Source organism: Staurois parvus, unplaced genomic scaffold (assembly GCF_062004578.1).
Source record: "Staurois parvus isolate SC_StPar_1 unplaced genomic scaffold, SC_StPar_1.0 ptg003024l, whole genome shotgun sequence".
In the NCBI taxonomy this organism is placed as follows: Eukaryota; Metazoa; Chordata; class Amphibia; order Anura; family Ranidae; genus Staurois; species Staurois parvus.
In genome coordinates this window covers 40,670-61,637 of record NW_028320820.1, presented here as the reverse complement: position 1 = coordinate 61,637, position 20,968 = coordinate 40,670, and the positions used below count along the sequence as shown (strand labels likewise).

Genomic DNA, 20,968 nt, shown 5'->3' with positions numbered 1-20,968 from the left:
ACAGGAACCGCACTCCTGTGCAAAGCACATGCTATTTGTGCGCGGTGCGATTGGAGTCGTACATTATGGGGGGGGGGGGGGGGGAGGAAGAGGAAGAGGAGGAGGAGGAAGAGGAAGAGGAGGAGGAGGAAGGAAGAGGAAGGTGAGGAGGAGGAAGAGGAAGGTGAGGAGGAGGAGGAGGAGGAGGAGGAAGGAGGAAGGTGAGGAGGAGGAGGAAGGAGGAAGGTGAGGAGGAGGAGGAGGAAGGAGGAAGAAGGAGGAAGAAGGAAGAGGAGGAAGGAGGAAGGAGGAAGGAGGAAGGAGGAAGGAGGAAGGAGGAAGAAGGAGGAAGGAGGAAGAAGGAGGAAGGAAGAAGGAAGAGGAAGAAGGAGGAAGAAGGAAGAAGGAAGAGGAAGAAGGAGGAAGAAGGAAGAGGAGGAAGGAGGAAGAAGGAAGAGGAAGAAGGAGGAAGAAGGAAGAGGAGGAAGGAGGAAGAAGGAAGAGGAGGAAGGAGGAAGGAGGAAGAGGAGGAAGGAGGAAGAAGGAAGAGGAGGAAGGAGGAAGAAGGAAGAGGAGGAAGGAGGAAGAAGGAAGAGGAGGAAGGAGGAAGAAGGAAGAGGAGGAAGAAGGAAGAGGAGGAGGAGGAAGAAGGAGGAAGAAGGAGGAGGAGGAGGAGGAGGAAGGAAGAGGAGGAGGAGGAGGAGGAGGAGGAGGAGGAGGAGGAGGAGGAAGAAGGAAGAGGAGGAGGAAGAGGAAGAGGAAGAGGAGGAGGAAGAGGAGGAAGGAGGAGGAAGAAGGAGGAAGAGGAGGAAGGAGGAGGAAGAAGGAAGAGGAGGAAGAAGGAAGAAGGAAGAGGAGGAAGAAGGAAGAGGAGGAAGGAGGAAGGTGAAGAAGGAGGAAGGTGAGGAGGAAGGAGGAAGGTGAGGAGGAAGGAGGAAGGTGAGGAGGAAGAAGGAAGAAGAGGAGGAGGAAGAAGGAAAAGGAGGAAGAAGGAAGAAGAAGGAAGAGGAGGAAGAGGAAGAAGAAGAAAGAGGAGGAAGAGGAGGAAGAAGGAAGAGGAGGAAGAAGGAAGAGGAGGAGGAGGAAGAAGGAAGAGGAGGAAGAAGGAAGAGGAGGAGGAGGAAGAAGGAAGAGGAGGAGGAGGAAGGAGGAAGAGGAGGAGGAAGGAGGAAGAGGAGGAGGAAGGAGGAAGAGGAGGAGGAAGGAGGAAGAGGAGGAGGAAGGAGGAGGAAGGAGGAAGAAGGAGGAAGAGGAGGAAGAAAAAAGGAAGAAGAGGAAGAAAAAAGGAAGAAGAGGAAGAAAAAAGGAAGAGGAGGAAGAAAAAAGGAAGAGGAGGAGAAAAAAGGAAGAGGAGGAAAAAGGAAGGGGAGGAGGAAAAAGGAAGAGGAGGAGGAAAAAGGAAGAGGAGGAGGAAAAAGGAAGGGGAGGAGGAAAAAGGAAGAGGAGGAGGAAAAAGGAAGAGAAGGAGGAAAAAGGAAGAGAAGGAGGAAAAAGGAAGAGAAGGAGGAAAAAGGAAGAGAAGGAGGAAAAAGGAAGAGAAGGAGGAAAAAGGAAGAGGAGGAGGAAGGCGGAAACCAGTGATAAGCCGTAACCATAACCTGTCCAGGTTATAACCTGGAGGCTGGGTTTACACTCATGCGGTGCGGTAAATCGCATGCGATTCGCACAGGAACCGCACTCCTGTGCAAAGCACATGCTATTTGTGTGCGGTGCGATTGGAGTCGTACATTATGGAAGAGGAAGTAGAACTCTTTTTTTGGGTCCGCACTAGAATCGGATCACATGGGTATTCACACCCATGCGATCCGATTCTGCACATCGCACTGCGTTTTGTGGAGCGATTTCGAGGTATTAACTTAACATGCACACCCGCATCGGTTCGCATGACCGGTGTGCGATTCTGATGTGGAATTTGCACAGAAAACGCTGCGAATTCCGCACCGCATCAGTGTGAACCCAGCCTCAATCACAACTTTAAACATGGAATGCTATGACATATTTATCAGTGAAAGGAAAGAGTAGCAATAAATAAAAAAGGACCATTTCCAACCTTGATGGGACTCTTAGGCAAAGATCAGACTGGCTAAAGCTACACTATGGAATAATAATGAACGTATAATAATGTGTTTAGTTGTATTGCTTATGGGGTTCTTCTGATTTGCTGGTTTTCCTATTAAAGTGTTACTAAACCCACAACAGTACAATCAGTCTTTATATGCAGTAAAGCATGCTTGTTGTACTCCCTGTGGAAACTAAGGGGTTAATCCTCTGCATTGTGTAAAAAGGATGTTTGATCCTGTCTTCTCTGATCCTCCCCTTCTTCTACTGCCCCCATTCTATCTGCCACAGTACAGAGCAGCAGTGGCAAGTCTGCACACATGCTCTGTTATATAGGGGATGCCGGGTGCGGGGAGAGCCGATATAGGGGAATGCCGGGTGCGGGGAGAGCCGATATAGGGGAATGCCGGGTGCGGGGAGAGCCGATATAGGGGAATGCCGGGTGCGGGGAGAGCCGATATAGGGGAATGCCGGGTGCGGGGAGAGCCGATATAGGGGAATGCCGGGTGCGGGGAGAGCCGATATAGGGGAATGCCGGGTGCGGGGAGAGCCGATATAGGGGAATGCCGGGTGCGGGGAGAGCCGATATAGGGGAATGCCGGGTGCGGGGAGAGCCGATATAGGGGAATGCCGGGTGCGGGGAGAGCCGATATAGGGGAATGCCGGGTCCGGGGAGAGCCGATATAGGGGAATGCCGGGTCCGGGGAGAGCCGATATAGGGGAATGCCGGGTCCGGGGAGAGCCGATATAGGGGAATGCCGGGTCCGGGGAGAGCCGATATAGGGAATGCCGGGTCCGGGGACAGCCGATATAGGGGAATGCCGGGTCCGGGGACAGCCGATATAGGGGAATGCCGGGTCCGGGGACAGCCGATATAGGGAATGCCGGGTCCGGGGAGAGCCGATATACAGTTGTGTCCAAAATTATTCAACCCCCAATGCTGTAAAGGGGTTTAGGGACTATAGTGTACATTTGGAATTGTATTCAGAATCAAATCCTACAAGGACGTTGTAACTACCCAAATGCAACTAAAATGACATCAATTGTTTATGTAATACAGTAGTAAATGGTTCTTATGTGGTTTCTTCATTGCCACAATTATTCAACCCCTTAAAGACTACCACTCTGAAGAACAGAGGTTCATACAGGTGCTTTCCATCAGGTATTGAAAACACCTGTGGATGTCACCGAGCAGCAATCAAGCATAATAAGCACCAATTAGGCAGCTTTAAAATGACTGTGATACTCAGCTCCTTCTAGACATTTACTGGTGTGGTTACAAACATGGTGAAGGCAAGAGAATGGTCCAGGAAGACAAGAGAAGAGGTGATTTCTCTTCACAGGAAGGGCAATGGCTATAAGAAGATTGCAAAGATGTTAAACATACCAAGAGACACCTTAGGAAGCATCATTCGCAAATTCAAGGCAAAGGGCACTGTTGAAACGCTACCTGGTCGTGGCAGAAAGAAGATGCTGACTTCGACTGCTGTGCGCTACCTGAAGCGTAGAGTGGAGAGAAGTCCCCGTGTGACTGCTGAGGAACTGAGAAAAGATTTGTCAGATGTGGGTACAGAAGTTTCAGCCCAGACAATAAGACGCACACTGCGTAATGAAGGCCTCCGTGCCAGAACTCCCAGGCGTACCCCCTTGCTGTCTCCAAAGAATAAGAAGAGTCGACTGCAGTATGCCAAAAGCCATGTGGACAAACCACAAAAGTTGTGGGATAGTGTTCTGTGGACTGATGAAACAAAATTAGAACTGTTTGGGCCCATGGATCAACGCTATGTTTGGAGGAGGAAGAACAAGGCCTATGATGAAAAGAACACCTTGCCTACTGTGAAGCATGGTGGAGGGTCAATCATGCTTTGGGGCTGTTTTGCTTCTGCAGGTACAGGGAAGCTTCAGCGTGTGCAAGGTACCATGAATTCTCTTCAGTACCAGGAGATATTGGATGGAAACGTGATGCAGTCCGTCACACACCTGAGGCTTGGGAGACGTTGGACCTTTCAACAGGACAATGATCCCAAGCATACCTCCAAGTCCACTAGAGCATGGTTGCAGAGGAAAGGCTGGAACATTTTGGAGTGGCCATCGCAGTCACCAGACTTAAATCCGATTGAGAACCTCTGGTGGGACTTAAAGAAAGCAGTTGCAGTGCGCAAGCCTAAGAATGTGACTGAACTGGAGGCCTTTGCCCATGAAGAATGGGCGAAGATACCCGTAGATCGCTGCAAGACACTTGTGTCAAGCTATGCTTCACGTTTAAAAGCTGTTATAACTGTAAAAGGATGCTGTACTAAGTACTAAGATTGAATGTCACTTGGGGGTTGAATAAAACTGATAATGCTGTGAGCACAGAAAAGACATTTGTGGTTATTTCATTATAACTGTTATGTTATATTTGTCTGACCTACAAGTGCCTCTTTAATGTAAATGTAAGCAAGATGACTGAATGATCAAAAGCAATGTCAAACTGGCCAAAACACTCAATTTCAGTGGGGGTTGAATAATTTTGGACACAACTGTAGGGGAATGCCGGGTCCGGGGACAGCCGATATAGGGGAATGCCGGGTCCGGGGAGAGCCGATATAGGGAATGCCGGGTCCGGGGAGAGCCGATATAGGGAATGCCGGGTCCTGGGTTTAGTAACACTTTAAAGTGCTCTCTCTCTAGGCAAAACCTTTGAAGCATTTTAGACCCTCTGTCAGGTATTGGGGAGATTCACCCCTCCATTCGTACTGGTTAAAATTGTTACTGAAAAAGTGAGAAAATCCTAAATTTTCCAGCTGCCACGACATGTAGTATGGAGAAATCTTCCAACACCTGTTCAACAGTCTAAGAGGGGAATTCCCCTCAATTTGGGAGATCTCCTCTAACTTCCTGCAGCGTTCACGGGACAGGAATTGAAATTTTCCTGGAGGTACACAGGATGGCAAAAAATAAACTGGCCGGGGTTCTAGTATCCCTATGCTATAAAAAAAAATATTGGGTTGGGTCAGTGTGCTTACCTGCTGCAAAAATGAGAAGGCGAAAGCAATCAATGCCGGGTGGAATACAATGTTGAACGCCCTCTTATAGGATGCCACACCGGCCATTTCAAGGTCTTCTGGGTTCATTTTGATTCCTTGTGGATGGGGGTCCAGGGTAAAGGCTTGTGATGTCCAAAGGCATCCCACCATCGCAGTAAGGTATTGGTTATATAGTTTAAACGTCTGGCTATTGATGTTTAAAAGGACGCGGCCCTTAAAAAAAAAAAAAAAAAAAAACATAAGTCAGACAAGAGGACAAATGACAAGTGCCTTTGCATTTTTTTTTTTTTTTTTTTACTGTGTGACTAAGACTAGCTCCCATTGGTTTCTTTAGTAGATAAAAGGTGGGACTAGGAGTTTAAGGACGGTAAAAATAATTTTTCTTGGCGTCCAATCAGGGACGCAGGAAGTTTTAAACCTTCGGGTTCTATTTTTGCCTACAGTACAGTAGGGTTGTAATGAGGATGGAAAGCTAACCCACTTGCCAGGCGCCTAACTGGGAAAATACGTCATGGCTTGATGTTGAATACCAGGGTTGCAGCTAGATGCCATAACCCAGGTATTAAAAACGATACTAAAAAGGTTAATTTTTTTTTGAAAAATAACAAACATGCTATATTTACCTGCTGTGTGTAGTGGTTTTGCACAGTGAAGCCTGGATCCTCCTCTTCTAGAGTCCCCTGCCAGCGCTCCTGGTTCCTCCTTTCTGTCGAGTGCCCCCATAGCAAGCGGCTTGCTATGGGGGCACCCGAGCAGGCTGTTCCCAGCCGCTGCTCCATGTGTCCATTCACTCACGGAGCCGTGGGGTGGCCCCACCCCCTCTCCTCATTGGCTGACTGGCTGTGATGGACAGCAATGGCTCCCGCTTGCTGTCTCAGCCAATGAGGAGGCAGAGACCCGGGACAGCCGAGGCTGTTGTGCATATCGATGGATCACGGTGGGGGCACTGCTGCAGATTTTTTACCTTAGAATGCATGAAGGCAAAAAACCTTGAGCCTTTACAACCACTTTCATTTTTCCCTTAGGCGCCGGACGTTGTTAAAAGTGATCCAAGCGGTGGATCACTTTTAGAAGCGGAAGGAGGTGTAGCTGACCACCCGCTGCTTTCCGGTGGTCCCTGGCCTTAACTCCGGGAACCGATCTGGCGCTGCGGCAGCTGCACATAGAGATGAGTGAAGGAAAGATGGCCTCTACTCATTTCTATGGCTTAGGAGGACCGGACTTTCGGTTCCAGCAGCATGTCAATTTTTTTTTTGCAAAAGATCAAAAAAAAAACAAAAAACGGTTTTATGATCTTTTGCTTTTCAAGGTAGAGGAGGGATTTGGGGTCTTATAGACCCCAGATCTCTCCTTAAAGAGGATCTGCCATGCTGTATTGTTATTGAAAGGAATGAGTACACTTCTTGTGATAGCAATAAAAGTGATCCAAAAAAAATGTAAATGGACAGTGTAAAATCTTTTTTTTTTCCCCAAATACAAGCAGTGTAAGAATCCAGTTTTGAATTAAAGCGGCGTTCCACCCAAAAAGGGAAGTTCCGCTTTAATGCCTTGTCCCCCGCTCCCCATTAAGGATTGGCACCTCTGGGAAGCGGGTACCCGAATTTGACAGATACCTACTCCCACTTCCGTTGCAATCGCCTAAGCCAGTGATGGCGAACCTATGGCACGGAGACCCATCTCAGTGGGCACGCCAGGAAGAAGAGGAAGATGAGTGCACACGGACCGCACACACTGACCGGCCATCCAGATCTTGTTCACTTTCCCCTTGAACTACATTTCCCACACGTCTCTTGGGCCAGGGTGGGCGTGGACGAGAGGAAGCGGCTCCCACACGTCTCTGGCGTCAGGGGTGACGTATCCGCGGATGGGCGTGGATCCAAAAAATGAGAGGAAGTGGCTCCCACATGGCTCTGGTGTCACGGGTGACATACCCGGGGATGGACGTGGATGATAGGAAGCAGCTCCCACACTGCTCTAGGGCCAGTGGTGACGTGTTTAGCGTGGATGAAAGTAAACGGCTCCCACACTACTCCGGGGCCAGGGGCAACATGCTCAGTATGGATGGGAATGAGCTGGCGGGTTGGAATCCATACCGACCCTGCAGAGGTGAGATTAACTGCTTCCCAACCGTGCTATAGCCGAAAGCAAGCTACAGTGCGGTTGTCTAGTTCTGGGAAGGCTTCCATGGACGTCCTCATGGAACACACCCCCTGTGCGCCCCCAGGGGTGCGCACCCAGTGCGTCAGTGATAAGGTTGTGTTGCAGTTTGGACACTCGGGCTCAAAATGGTTCACCATCACTAGCCTAAGCGATTGGAAGCGGAAGTTGACCTCCCTCCCTGTAGTCTTCTGGGACACGTGACAGGTCCCAGAAGACTATGGGGCTATTCGCAAAGCGCAGTGCTTCTCGGCCGCAAGCTTTCACAGCCGCGTGCCCACACTAAAGATGGCGGCGCCAGGGGGAGAAGACGGCTGGTGAAAACAGCGGTGGGGCGGACACAGCTGGACCGAGGGACAGGTAAGTGTCTGTATTTTAAAAGTCATCAGCTACAGTTTTTGTAGCTGCACACTTTTTTTTTCCAGCTGCAACTCAGCTTTATCATCAGTCCCTGGGTATGAGGGCCAGACAGGTCGTGTTATAAAAATGTACCGATAGGAAGAAAAAGCACAAAGATGACATCATCAATCGGCTGCTGCTCTCACTGTCCGGGAGTAGAGACTGTGTACCTTTTTATTGTCTATGGCAGGGGTAGGCAACCTGAGAGCCGCAGGACTACAAGTTCCATCATGCCTCTGCAAGTCATAGCTGTAACTGTCAGTTTTGTAATCTTTGCAATGCTTCATGGGAAATGTAGTTCCACAACAGCTAGAGAGCCACAGGTTGCCTACCCCTGGTCTATGGCATGCCACAGATGATGCGATTTTCTTGGTTGCAGGAAAGAAAATCAATTGCTTCCCCTATCAAACAGTGTTGATGGGGCTTCAAAGTCCTCCTGCGGTGCGATTGTGTTCTGCCAGCGCGGAGCCTTCCCTGCTGGCAGAACACGATTACGGCTAGTGGCTATAGCCGCTGGCAGTAATCATATAAAAAAATCTGACAGGCTGGTTGTATGCAAATCAATCAATAGATCGACTTCAGAACAACCAGCCGGCCCATAGATGGACTGAATCTCAGTAAGTCCCTGCTGAACCAGCCGAGATTCGATCCATCTTTGGCCGGCTTTACTGTAAAAGCAAGTGCAGATATCCACCTGGCTGTGCTCCCTGATGGGCCATATAAAATCTCAGAATTGGATAGAAAAATACAAATCCTTGGCAGGTAAGAGAAACTCAAATCATATTTATTTTATCGGCATGATTAGCCATTTTCCTGGAGTTCAGCTTAAAGCGGAGTTCCACTCACTCAGTAAAAAAAAAAAAAAAAAAAAAGTCAGCAGCTACAAAAACAGCCACATACCTGTCCCACGATCCCGCGTTGCCCCCCGCCGCAGCTCGTTTCACCAGCCGTCCTGTATTCCAGGCGCTGGCATCTTCAGTGTGGGCCCCCAGCTGTGACAGCTTGCAGCTTCACAGCCGGGTTCCCACTGCGCATGCGCGAGTAGAGCTGCGCTTCCTGAATCGCCCCGCAGTCTTCTGGGACCTGTCCCGTGTCCCACAATACTACAGGGAGGGAGGGAGGGAGGACATCTTCCGCTTCCGATCCTAGGCGATCGCAGCGGATGTGGGAGTGGGTACCTGTCAATTTTCGGGTACCCACTCCCCAAAAGATGCCAATCCTTAATGGGGAGCGGGGGACCAATCTCTAAAGCGGGACTTCCTCTTTTGGGTGGAACTCCACTTTAAACTCCAACTCACACTTTAGTTTTGAGTAGGACAAAAAAAAAAAAACAAACATTCTGAAAAAATTCTGAGCATTTCTGTTCTACACTGGACATTATTAAACAAACACGTATCTGTTTTTCTTACAGTGTTATCTTTTTCATCTTTTCTTGCTGTCAAGAGATTGTCTCTATACCTGAAAAAAAAAAAAAAAAAAAAGTTATTTTACAAGATGATCCATTGAGCACCCACACTTTATATTATAAAAAGAAAATCTGACACAGAGTAAACGTTGTAACTGTTTTTTTTTTTGTTTTAAGTCCGCAAACGTGCAACTATAACGAAAAACCTGTAAGTGTTCACAAAAAAAGTGCAAGTGCAAAACACCACACGAAAATGTGCACTTAGGGGTGTGCTTTGTCCTTCCCCCGAAGGGGATGGACCACTACCCTGATCCCCCGGGGCACGAAGCTCCTGACAGGGACAAGGTTCCCATTTGGTCCTCCTGGCCAAAAGGCCACGTGGACCACCGGGCTCTCCCGAAGAGAAAACCCCCTAGGGACAGGGGAGGAAGGAACCAAAACGCCACACATCCTCCCCCTAGACTTCAGGGCAGGCCCGAGGACCCACACCCTCCATCCTGTGAGAAAAAAAAACACACACAGAAGTAAAGAAAAAGTGACAAAACGTGGGAGGTGTAAAAAATTAAATAAATAGAAAATAAAAAAGTGGTCGTGCCAAATAGAGCGCAGACCAGGCCCTGTACCAAAAATTGCCCTGGTCCTAGCCAAAAGGCCTGGTCCTACGGGCGCTGTGCAGAAAAAGTGGTAAATCAGTGACCATGTGCCATCTTCACACTGTGGGGTCCCACACCCAGGTGTTACTAGTGGCACCCCTGAGGCGACTACTCAGGGGGCACTGGTTTGCGGACTCTCTGCCTTCCCGAACCCCTGGCCAGACAAGGTAGATCCGTCCAAATCAGGAGGAACTGGGTCCTTCCGGTCTCCTCAGGAGAATTACTCACGGGCCCCAGCTACTCGTGGGCACCACGCTTTCTGTCCCCCTGGTACTAGCCGTCCAGACCCCCATCATTCCAGCAGGGGTACTATACAACCAGTCATCCCCGCAAAGCTAGAATGACCGTGGAGCCCCCCTACTGGACACTGATAAGAACAGATACTACACTTGATCTTAGCCAAAAGGCCGAGAAGCGATGTAACTGTTGTAACTGTTGCGAGACGTGAACAAGTAGGCATCACGCTTACAACCTGTGTGTATGCAGTGCATCAGCCACACAGATCCTAAAGGCTGCAGACCATTGCACCCGTGATCAGCAGATTACAGGTGCAATGTCTGGCTCCTGCAGACTCTCAAGATAGCGGTTTGCCCATACCTCCAATATGCGCATGCAGTTACCTGAGAGCATTTAGATCAATGAACTAGGAGGCGGCTCACCAGCACCCCCACAGTTCATTGAGAACTACAAGCAGTCCGCCGCAATAGCGGACGGTACTTGTAGTCTATTCACAGGAAATTGTGAATGAATGACGCAAATGTGTGGGCGGAGTCCCATGCCATGATCACATCTTGACAGGGGGTGCGTGCAGACGATCCCCCGCCTGCTCACGGGGGGGGGGGGGGGGGAAAGGTGCAGATGCTGGAGCATGTAACATGTTCCAAAGTTGAAATTATCCTTTAGCCACTTGCCTACCGGACACTTTTACCCCCTCGTGCCCAGGCCAATTTTCAGCGCTCACACTTTGAATGACGATTGCGTAGTCATGCAACACTTAGCCATTTCAAATGATATTTTTATAATTTTTTTTCACACAGAGCTTTCTTTTGGTGGTATTTAATCACCACTGGGTGTTTTATTTGTTGCACAAAAAACAAAAACAAAAGCAAACAAATTTGCTAAATTTTATAATAGAAGCAAAGAAAAACTTATTTTTTTTCAAACAGGTAATTTTTTTCTTTCACTAATGTGCGTTGATGAAGCTGCACTGATAGGCAGCACTGATGAGGTGGTACTGATGAGGAGGCACTGATATGCAGCAATGATGGGCACTGATAGGTGGCACTGATATGCAGCAATGATGGGCACTGATATGCAGCAATGATGGGCACTGATGAGGAGGCACTGATATGCAGCAATGATGGGCACTGATAGGTGGCACTGATGAGGAGGCACTGATATGCAGCAATGATGGGCACTGATATGCAGCAATGATGGGCACTGATATGCAGCAATGATGGGCACTGATATGCAGCAATGATGGGCACTGATATGCAGCAATGATGGGCACTGATATGCAGCAATGATGGGCACTGATATGCAGCAATGATGGGCACTGATATGCAGCAATGATGGGCACTGATAGGTGGCACTGATGAGGAGGCACTGATATGCAGCAATGATGGGCACTGATATGCAGCAATGATGGGTGTGACGGGAGTGACTTTTGGGGGTGGGGGGGACCTCTGTATCATCTCCCCAAATCATTATGTTTAACCCACCCTGTGCCTAAGGGGTACAGGGTGTGAATGTGAATGTCCCAGTATTGTGTATAGTGTGTGTTCCTTTGTCTAGGCCACATGGCTGTCCATTGTTTGTTTGCCATGTGCTCCCCCCTATGATGCTGTGTCTTCCTGCCCAGCCAACTATTATGGGATGTACTGTTTGTGTATTGGTGTGGGGGTTGGTCAATGTCCTTTACCATGTGTTTCATCCCATTGTTCTGTGTCTGTGTGGGATGGGGCGGGCTGATGATGTATTTCCTGTTCCTGGTTGTGTTTCCCCGCCCTCTGTATAAAACATGTTATTTGTGTAAAATAAAGAGTAGTTGGCTTCCTGTTTTAAGAGCTGGGTGCTGTCTTTTTTCTGAGGGATTTCAGGGTGTGGTCCGTGGATGGTGTTCGGACAGGGGAAGTTGTGCTATAACGGAAAAACTCAGTGCGGTCTGGGTTCCGGTTCCGTTACAATGGGCACTGATATGCAGCAATGATGGGCACTGATAGGTGGCACTGATGAGGAGGCACTGATATGCAGCAATGATGGGCACTGATAGGTGGCACTGATGAGGAGGCACTGATATGCAGCAATGATGGGCACTGATGAGGAGGCACTGATATGCAGCAAAGATGGGCACTGATAGGTGGCACTGATGAGGAGGCACTGATATGCAGCAATGATGGGCACTGATATGCAGCAATGATGGGCACTGATGAGGAGGCACTGATATGCAGCAATGATGGGCACTGATAAGGAGGCACTGATATGCAGCAATGATGGGCACTGATGAGGAGGCACTGATATGCAGCAATGATGGGCACTGATAGGTGGCACTGATGAGGAGGCACTGATATGCAGCAAAGATGGGCACTGATAGGTGGCACTGATGAGGAGGCACTGATATGCAGCAATGATGGGCACTGATATGCAGCAATGATGGGCACTGATATGCAGCAATGATGGGCACTGATGAGGAGGCACTGATATGCAGCAATGATGGGCACTGATGAGGAGGCACTGATATGCAGCAATGATGGGCACTGATATGTGGCACTGATATGCAGCAATGATGGGCACTGATATGCAGCAATGATGGGCACTGATGAGGCGGCACTGATATGCAGCAATGATGGGCACTGATATGCAGCAATGATGGGCACTGATATGCAGCAATGATGAGGAGGCACTGATGAGGAGCAATGATGGGCACTGATATGCAGCACTGATGGGGAGGCACTGATATGCAGCACTGATGAGGAGGCACTGATATGCAGCAATGGTGGGCACTGATATGCAGCAATGATGGGCACTGATATGCAGCAATGATGGGCACCGATATGCAGCAATGATGGGCACCGATAGGTGGCACTGATGAGGAGGCACTGATATGCGGCACTGATGAGGAGGCACTGATATGCGGCACTGATGAGGAGGCACTGATATGCGGCACTGATGAGGAGGCACTGATATGCAGCAATGATGGGCACTGATGAGGAGGCAATGATGGGCACTGATGAGGAGGCAATGATGGGCACTGATGAGGAGGCAATGATGGGCACTGATGAGGAGGCAATGATGGGCACTGATGAGGAGGCACTGATATGCAGCAATGATGGGCACTGATATGCAGCAATGATGGGCACTGATGAGGAGGCACTGATGGGCATTGATATGCAGCAGTGATGGGCACTGATAGGTGGCACTGATGGGTGATGCTGACGGATGGGCGACGCTGCTGGGCACTGATCATCACTGCCCTAATGATCAGTGCCGATCTGCTCTGTGATCATTGTCAGTTATCGGCAGTACTTTCTTCATGCTGTGACAGTGTGAGGAAAGTGCAGCCAATAAGCAGCAGCTGTATTTACTGTTATCTGCTGTGTCATTGGACACGGCTGATCACGTGGTAAAAGGCCGCTGTGATTGGCCTTTTACCTCAACATGTGATAAGCTGAGTCCGTAGAACACAGCGATCACGGAGAGCGCTGGGTGTATGGGAGGACACATTCTGAGAGGTCGCCATATGACGCCCTCCCAGAACTGGACAACCGGGCTGTAGCCATCATTCGGCTATAGCGCGGTTGTGAAGTGGTTAAAGAAGTATTAAACCCTCACCAATTATTTCCTATTTCCCTCTAGTTAAGTTACTAGCCGTACTTTCCCGAACTTCCTTTCAGGGAGCGAGCACTGTACGCACCACACATGCAGGAGCAAAACCAGCTGTCAATCTCAGCGCTGGTGGGAGGAGCAGCACTGCAGTCTATAGGAGGCAGCTGACACTAATAAAGCTGGTGGGAGGAGCAGCACTGCAGTCTATAGGAGGCAGCTGCCACTAATAAAGCTGGTGGGAGGAGCAGCGCTGCAGTCTATAGGAGGCAGCTGCCACTAATAAAGCTGGTGGGAGGAGCAGCGCTGCAGTCTATAGGAGGCAGCTGACACTAACAAAGCAGGTGGGAGGAGCAGCACTGCAGTCTATAGGAGGCAGCTGACACTAATAAAGCTGGTGGGAGGAGCAGCACTGCAGTCTATAGGAGGCAGCTGACACTAATAAAGCTGGTGGGAGGAGCAGCGCTGCAGTCTATAGGAGGCAGCTGACACTAACAAAGCAGGTGGGAGGAGCAGCACTGCAGTCTATAGGAGGCAGCTGACACTAATAAAGCTGGTGGGAGGAGCAGCACTGCAGTCTATAGGAGGCAGCTGACACTAATAAAGCTGGTGGGAGGAGCAGCACTGCAGTCTATAGGAGGCAGCTGACACTAATAAAGCTGGTGGGAGGAGAAGCGCTGCAGTCTATAGGAGGCAGCTGACACTAACAAAGCAGGTGGGAGGAGCAGCACTGCAGTCTATAGGAGGCAGCTGACACTAACAAAGCAGGTGGGAGGAGCAGCACTGCAGTCTATAGGAGGCAGCTGACACTAATAAAGCTGGTGGGAGGAGCAGCACTGCAGTCTATAGGAGGCAGCTGACACTAATAAAGCTGGTGGGAGGAGCAGCACTGCAGTCTATGAGGCAGCTGACACTAATAAAGCAGGTGGGAGGAGAAGTGCTGCAGTTTGTAGTGGAGGCTTCTATGCCTGTAACAGCTTTAGCACACGGCTGCAGTCCCCGTAGCGTGCACATAAGGGTGGCTCTCTGAGGATTCCATAAGGCAACGGAGCACCCTATAGATTCAACTCTTAGGAGGATCTACAAGTTTCCCCCCCCCCCCCAATAGGTTAAAGCAGAGTTCCACTCACCCTGTCAAAAAATAAAAACTCAGCAGCTACAAAACCTGTAGCTGCTGACTTTTAAAAAACAGCCACTCACCTGTCCCGTGGTGTGTCCCCCGCAGTCCATTTCACTGGCCGTCCTGGATTCCAGGAGGCTGGCATCGTCAGTGTTGGCACCTGGCTGTGATAGCTTGCGGCTTCACAGCCGGGTACCCACTGCGCATGCGCGAGTGGCGCTGCGCTTCATGCATGGTCCTGTAGTCTTCTGGGACCTGTCACAAAAGACTACAGGGAGGGAGGGAGGACACCTTCTGCTTAGGCGATCGGACTGGAAGTGGGAGCGAGGTACCCGCTCCCCATTAAGGATTGACACCTTTGGGGAGCGGGGGAGCAGTCCTTAAAACGGAACTTCCCCTTTTGGGTGGAGCTCCAGATGTAAAATGTTATGTACTATTACATACATTTTAAAGCGAACTCCAGGAAGGGATAAAAAGATACAAATGAATGCAGCTCTCTAATTATTAGTTGATATACATACCTAGAGAAAGGAACCGAATTTGATTACTTGGTATCGACCTTTTGCAAACTCCTGTATAACAGCATTTAGAATGAAAGAAGAAGGGTTAAAGCTAGAAGCTATTCAGCTGTGCTGCATGTAAACACATGGGCAACACACATGCTGATTGTAGGAGAGGCCAGAGTAGATGGATGACTTTATGAATGTCTGGCTGCTCTTTCATTGTCCAGTCACCTGGCTGGGAATAGAAAGGATAGTGTATCTGCTGAATTTTATTAAAAGGACACTTACCTGTTGAAGGATCCAGCACCATCCTCACCAGAGCTGGTTCCCCCGGGTCCCTGGCACTGGCATGTTTAGTGTGGGAGGCCAGCTTTGCACTGCACTACGTGAATATCATCACAACCTCTTGGGACCTAGGCAATTCTGACCAGAAGCGGGAGAGGGTACCTAACAAAACTAGGTATCTGGCTTCCCCTCAAAAAAAATGCCCAAAAGTGTTACAGGACAGGGAGGAGGACATAAAATGAAACTGACGTTTCGCTTTAAATTCAGTTTTTTAACAGGCGCCCATAATGGTGGAGTGCGCCTGCTTTTGGCATACATATACATGTGGTGCAGAAGAACATTTCTAATTCAGAATCCTTACCTGTACATAATGTAACAGATCTGGTTAAGGTTCACACAGTCTTTGCAAAGAAGAGCCGGATAGAACACTCCAGCAGGAGGAAGGACGATCAGAGGTAAAGAAAAACATACATATAAATCAGAAACCTGTATAAAAAAAAAAAAAAGTCAGTCTGTCATTTTGAGTGTATAAAAGTAATCCTGAAATTAAAAGAAAATCAAATAATGTTTAGAAACTACCTACAAATGTACCTTCTTTTTAATCTGAAATGTCTTAAAGCTGTACTCCACCTTTCTCCCCCAACACTAGTGCCAAATTCTCTCCTGGGTTGACGTATGTTACTCTAAACTTCCCTGCACACATTTGGTAATGGGAGGGGCAATTGGAGAACAAGCGAAGGTATTATATGTGTACATTACTAATATGCACATTATTACAATTTATAATATTATATAAATATATATATTTATTATATACACATTATAAATATTATAATTATTACATTAATAATAATAATACACACACACACACACATATATATATATATATATATATATATATATATATATACATACATACACACACACACACACATATATACACACACACATACACACACACACACACACACACACATACATACACACACACACACACACACATACATACACACACATATACATACATATACACACACATACATTTATATATAAATAAATTAAAAGTCTCTTTTGGTGTATAGGCGAAAAAAAACAAAAAAAAAAAAAAAACAAAAACATCATGCGTCTCTTGAATGGTGAGAAGATAGGAGACATGGGTCACGAGGGGGAACCTGACTGACAGGATCATTTGATTTGAACTTTTTCATTTTTAAACTTTTTTTTTTTTTTTTTCCACCACATACCGTCACCCTAGCAGTACAGGGTCACCATAGTGACACTGTACTACTTGTGGGGGGTGATGAAGATTTTTTTTTTTTTTTACACGGATTGCTTTTACACCCATATAGGATGTAAAAGCAATCATTTCTCTCTCGGTCTGCATTCTTGCAGCCATTGAGAACTACTGAGTGATTGGTCACAGCTTGTCACATGGTACAAGGCTGTTGTAAATAGCCTTGTACCATGTGACCTCTGTGATCATTCACAGATTTCACACGTAGTAAGCAATGATGTCACAAGTGCCATCTTGCTTACTACTTTGCATGTGATCACTGATTGGCCAATCAGTAATCACATGATCAGGAGCTCGTACAGAGGTCCCGTCCGACGATTGGTGTTTCACTGTGTCCGGAGGACACAGCGGGCACCGGATCGCGGTGCTGCGCGCTCCCAGGGAGTTTATAAACGGCCACCCGACCCTGCAGTGCCACCATCCGGCCGTTTATATACAACGGCCGGACGGGAGGTGGTTAAGAAGCAAGGAAATTACCATCTTAGCCCCCGTTTGATCTGAAGCTGCCATGGTGCTGCACACGTGGTCAGCTAGAACACCAGCCAATTGATGGCTTGACAGTTCAAGTGAGAGCCCACATAAGCACTGCTCTAACGAGCCGGGCCCTCGGTTTCCTCTTGTACCAAATTGTATTGTAACTGTAATGTCGGCCTTCATTTTGTAAAGCGCTGCGCAGACTGTTGGCGATATATAAAGCCTGAATAATAATAATAAGCGCACCAATAAATGTAACAGATAATTCACGGCATGTCTTGAATAATTTAACCGATATGGGAAACAAAAGCCCACCTCTGGGCTGGGCCCGCACTGCACAGGGCCAACTGCTTGTTTTGTCTAGGGGTGAGCAGAAAGCTCATACCTCACTCGATCCTTCGATTCTCCAGTAAACCGCATTCCCCTACGGTCCAGTGGTGGACTGTTCCTGGTCTATGGCACCTAATCTGGGTGTGATGAAGACAGGAAAAGTCCACTATTCAAGACCGCTGGAGCACGGGGGTATCAGGCCGGTCTTGTGCTGTAAAGACTGGAGGATCAGGTCAGTATATCTCCGCTCTCCTCTCCCCTAGAAAACAAAACCCATGCAGTATGGGGCACAGCCCACGATTTTTTGCACAGAGTTGGGCTTTAAATTGGTGGGATTAGTTCAGATTTAATATGGAATATATTATAACATACAACAAGCAGTCGCTGAAAGTAAAAAGGTACATTTCTTACCAATGTATAGAAGTCCAGGACAGACTGCAGAAGGAGAGAACTGTTATGCATCTGCAAGCCCACAGTACATAAACGTCCGGTAAACTGAATCATATTTTCAACTGAAGTCATCAACCCAGACATGGTGTCATTTCTGTGTGAGACGCAAAAATATAAAAAAATGTCAAAGTTTAGACTGGGCCCTTGACCTATCAGTGTTGCCTATGAAAATGGTCTGCAATGGTGTCACAAAGACATATGTAAACACAGGGCAAGTATGTCCAACAAGTACATGAGTTGTGACGGGAGTCACTTTGGGTGGGGAGCCCATGGAACCCAGCTCACTTTGGAGAGGTGGGGAGACCCCTGTCTCAGCTCCCCATATCCCTATTATGTGTAAGTCACCCTGTGCCTGTTAGGACAGATCACCCTGTACCCCTAAGATTGGGGTGGGGGGTTGTGGATTGTTTAATGCTGAGTGGTTGCATCCCATTGTTCTATTGTGTGTCTTGCTTGGGAGCAAACTATTATGGGATGTATGTGTTTATGTGTATTGGCTTGGTGGGGGGGGGGGGGGGGGCGTCACCAGCAGCCCTCTCCCCTGATGGGACTGTCTGTTGGTGTGTCTCGTTACTAAAAAGGTAGATTGCCCCACCCTGTGTAATTTTGCAGAAAGGGGGCGGGGGTTGTTCCCTTGAATGTATAGATCTTGTATCTGTGTTAAAATACAGTAGTCTATTTCCTGGTTTTACTTCAAGACTGGTGTCGCCTAGTCTCGTATGGTCAGCGGTGGTGTCTGTTGTCGGTGTTCTGACGGGGAAGCGATCGTCTAACGGAAGTCCCCAAGTGCAGTCTGGGTCCGGTTCCGTTACATGAGTGTTCTAATGTTTCTGCAGGTAGTGACTTCTGATCCAGTACATAAAAGGCAGACTGCTCCATCTTGTTCCCAGTTGATAGTACCCAACCAGGCATATGAAATTTTGCATGACCAGAAATCATTATGGTTTTGGCGTGAGCCTTCCGATACAAGGTCCCGATGATGGACTCTTACCTACTCAGCAAAAACACCTGAAGAGAAAAACCTACCGAATGTTTTCAGGTTTTTGTATATTGAATCGCTAAAGGACTGAGATTGGCAGCTGCATTAGCCATTGCCTTGCTAAGAGAAAGGACAGAGGTTGTTCGAGAGCCTAGAGGCAGGGCATATACCCAGAGGTATCGGAAGCTCCTTTGGTTGTTTTTCAGTTCCTAAATCTTTCTCTAAATCTTGGGTACAATGGATTGACGTTTTAAAGAGAATCTGTACTATGGCAGCAGTGTCCAGAAATGGCATGAAGAGGACAAAGGGGTAGTCATTAGTACGGCCTGTTGGCGGATCCCTGCAGCTGATCCTATTCCCATTATGGTCTTACCACACCCCGTTCTGCACTGTCTCCCTTGGTGGAGTTGGCCTTCCTGGTGGAGGAGCGGGGCTTTGCTTCCCAATGTCAGAGCTGTCTCTCCGATGACCTGACAAGTGCTGGGGTAATGGTAAAGAAGCAGCAGAAGGGGTGGAGGAAGTGCAGATTCACATGACTGATAAAGCAGAAGCGGTAGTGACATCACGATATCTCTCTCTAAATCTGAGACTAGCAGTCCGAGGCAGCAGTACCTTAGATCAGGGGTCTCCAAACTTTCTAACCAAAGGGCCGGTTTACTGTGTTTCACACTTTAGGGGGGTCCGAACTGTGGCCCATGAAAGTAGAAAATGTCTTGGCGCTAGTGGGCGAGGAACAACGGTCCGCCCTTGGCGCCCGTGGGCGAGGCACAACGGTCCGCCCTTGGCGCCCGTGGGCGAGGAACAACGGTCCGCCGCCGGCGCCCGTGGGCGAGGAACAACGGTCCGCCGCCGGCGCCCGTGGGCGAGGAACAACGGTCCGCCGCCGGCGCCCGTGGGCGAGGAACAACGGTCCGCCGCCGGCGCCCGTGGGCGAGGAACAACGGTCCGCCGCCGGCGCCCGTGGGCGAGGAACAACGGTCCGCCGCCGGCGCCCGTGGGCGAGGAACAACGGTCCGCCGCCGGCGCCCGTGGGCGAGGAACAACGGTCCGCCGCCGGCGCCCGTGGGCGAGGAACAACGGTCCGCCGCCGGCGTCAGTGGGCGAGGAACAACGGTCCGCCACCGGCGTCAGTGGGCGAGGAACAACGGTCCAACGCTGGCGTCAGTGGGCAGGAACAATGGTCACAATAGGCACAGGAAGTGTACAGCTATTTTTCAGGAGGAAATCTATCTGCTATAGAATAGCAAATTTTTTCTTTTTACATTCAGGTCCACTGAAAAGCACCAGTGCAGATGCTGCGGTTGTTAAATCAGCACAATGTTTTAGAAAACCTAGATATAACAAAGCAGCTCTGAAAGTATAAAAAACACATTTAGGTGTGCAGAGAGCATATTATTTGGGTTATTTCTTACTTATTTTCAACATTTTCTATGAAGACCGAATGCTTGATCATCCAGTTTTTCAGCAGATTCTTCAGACTCTTAAGCACATCGACCTGTAATAAAAACAAAAAACATTCAGGCTTCATAAACTTTTTTTTTTAGAAATCATTCATTTTGCACCTTCCTTATTCACGTTTACTGTGTTGGGTGCCTTCGCTACCCCCGCCCCCCATGTCCCTTTGAAACACTAATGATATCATGGGAAGGAAGAGGTCGCAGCCGGGGAAGCAGGCAGAAGACTCACACAAAATGTGCTGCATGTTGATTTTGCTTTGGAAGACAAAAAAAAAAAAAAAAAAAAAATTTAGGGTACAGATGGCAAAACAGGTAAGCATAAACACACTTGGTTTACTGCTTTTGTTTTTTTCTTTTTTAAATCAGCAACAGAGTAATTTAACCCCTTGCCCTCCAGAGGATTTACCCCCCTTCCTGACCAGGCCATTTTTTGAATTACATTAACTGACAATTGCGCGGTCATGCAACGCTGCACCCAAATTAACCATTTGCCGCCCGCCCTATGGCCGAATGGCGGCCGGCAAATGTCATCAGCGTTCCGGGTGGACGCCATAAAAAAAAAAAAAAAAAATTA

The 20,968-nt window shown here is 48.5% G+C and overlaps 1 protein-coding gene and 1 pseudogene across 1 annotated transcript in view; both read right to left on the bottom strand.

The window, feature by feature from the left end:
• Positions 1-5,045: 5,045 nt before the first annotated feature.
• Positions 5,046-20,968, bottom strand: part of LOC149428699 (centromere protein I-like) — a gene marked incomplete at its 3' end in the record, with an annotated part of 56,580 nt that continues 40,657 nt past the window's right edge. Inside the window, exons 11-15 of the mRNA XM_089667100.1 lie at positions 20,350-20,432; positions 17,920-18,052; positions 15,772-15,896; positions 9,032-9,080; positions 5,046-5,279 (exon numbers count right to left, since the gene is read on the bottom strand). Of these exons, the coding sequence (XP_089523226.1) occupies positions 5,046-5,279; positions 9,032-9,080; positions 15,772-15,896; positions 17,920-18,052; positions 20,350-20,432 (624 nt within the window). The remainder of the gene's footprint in view (positions 5,280-9,031; positions 9,081-15,771; positions 15,897-17,919; positions 18,053-20,349; positions 20,433-20,968) is intronic.
• On the bottom strand, positions 9,982-10,099 carry LOC149428700 (U2 spliceosomal RNA; annotated as a pseudogene).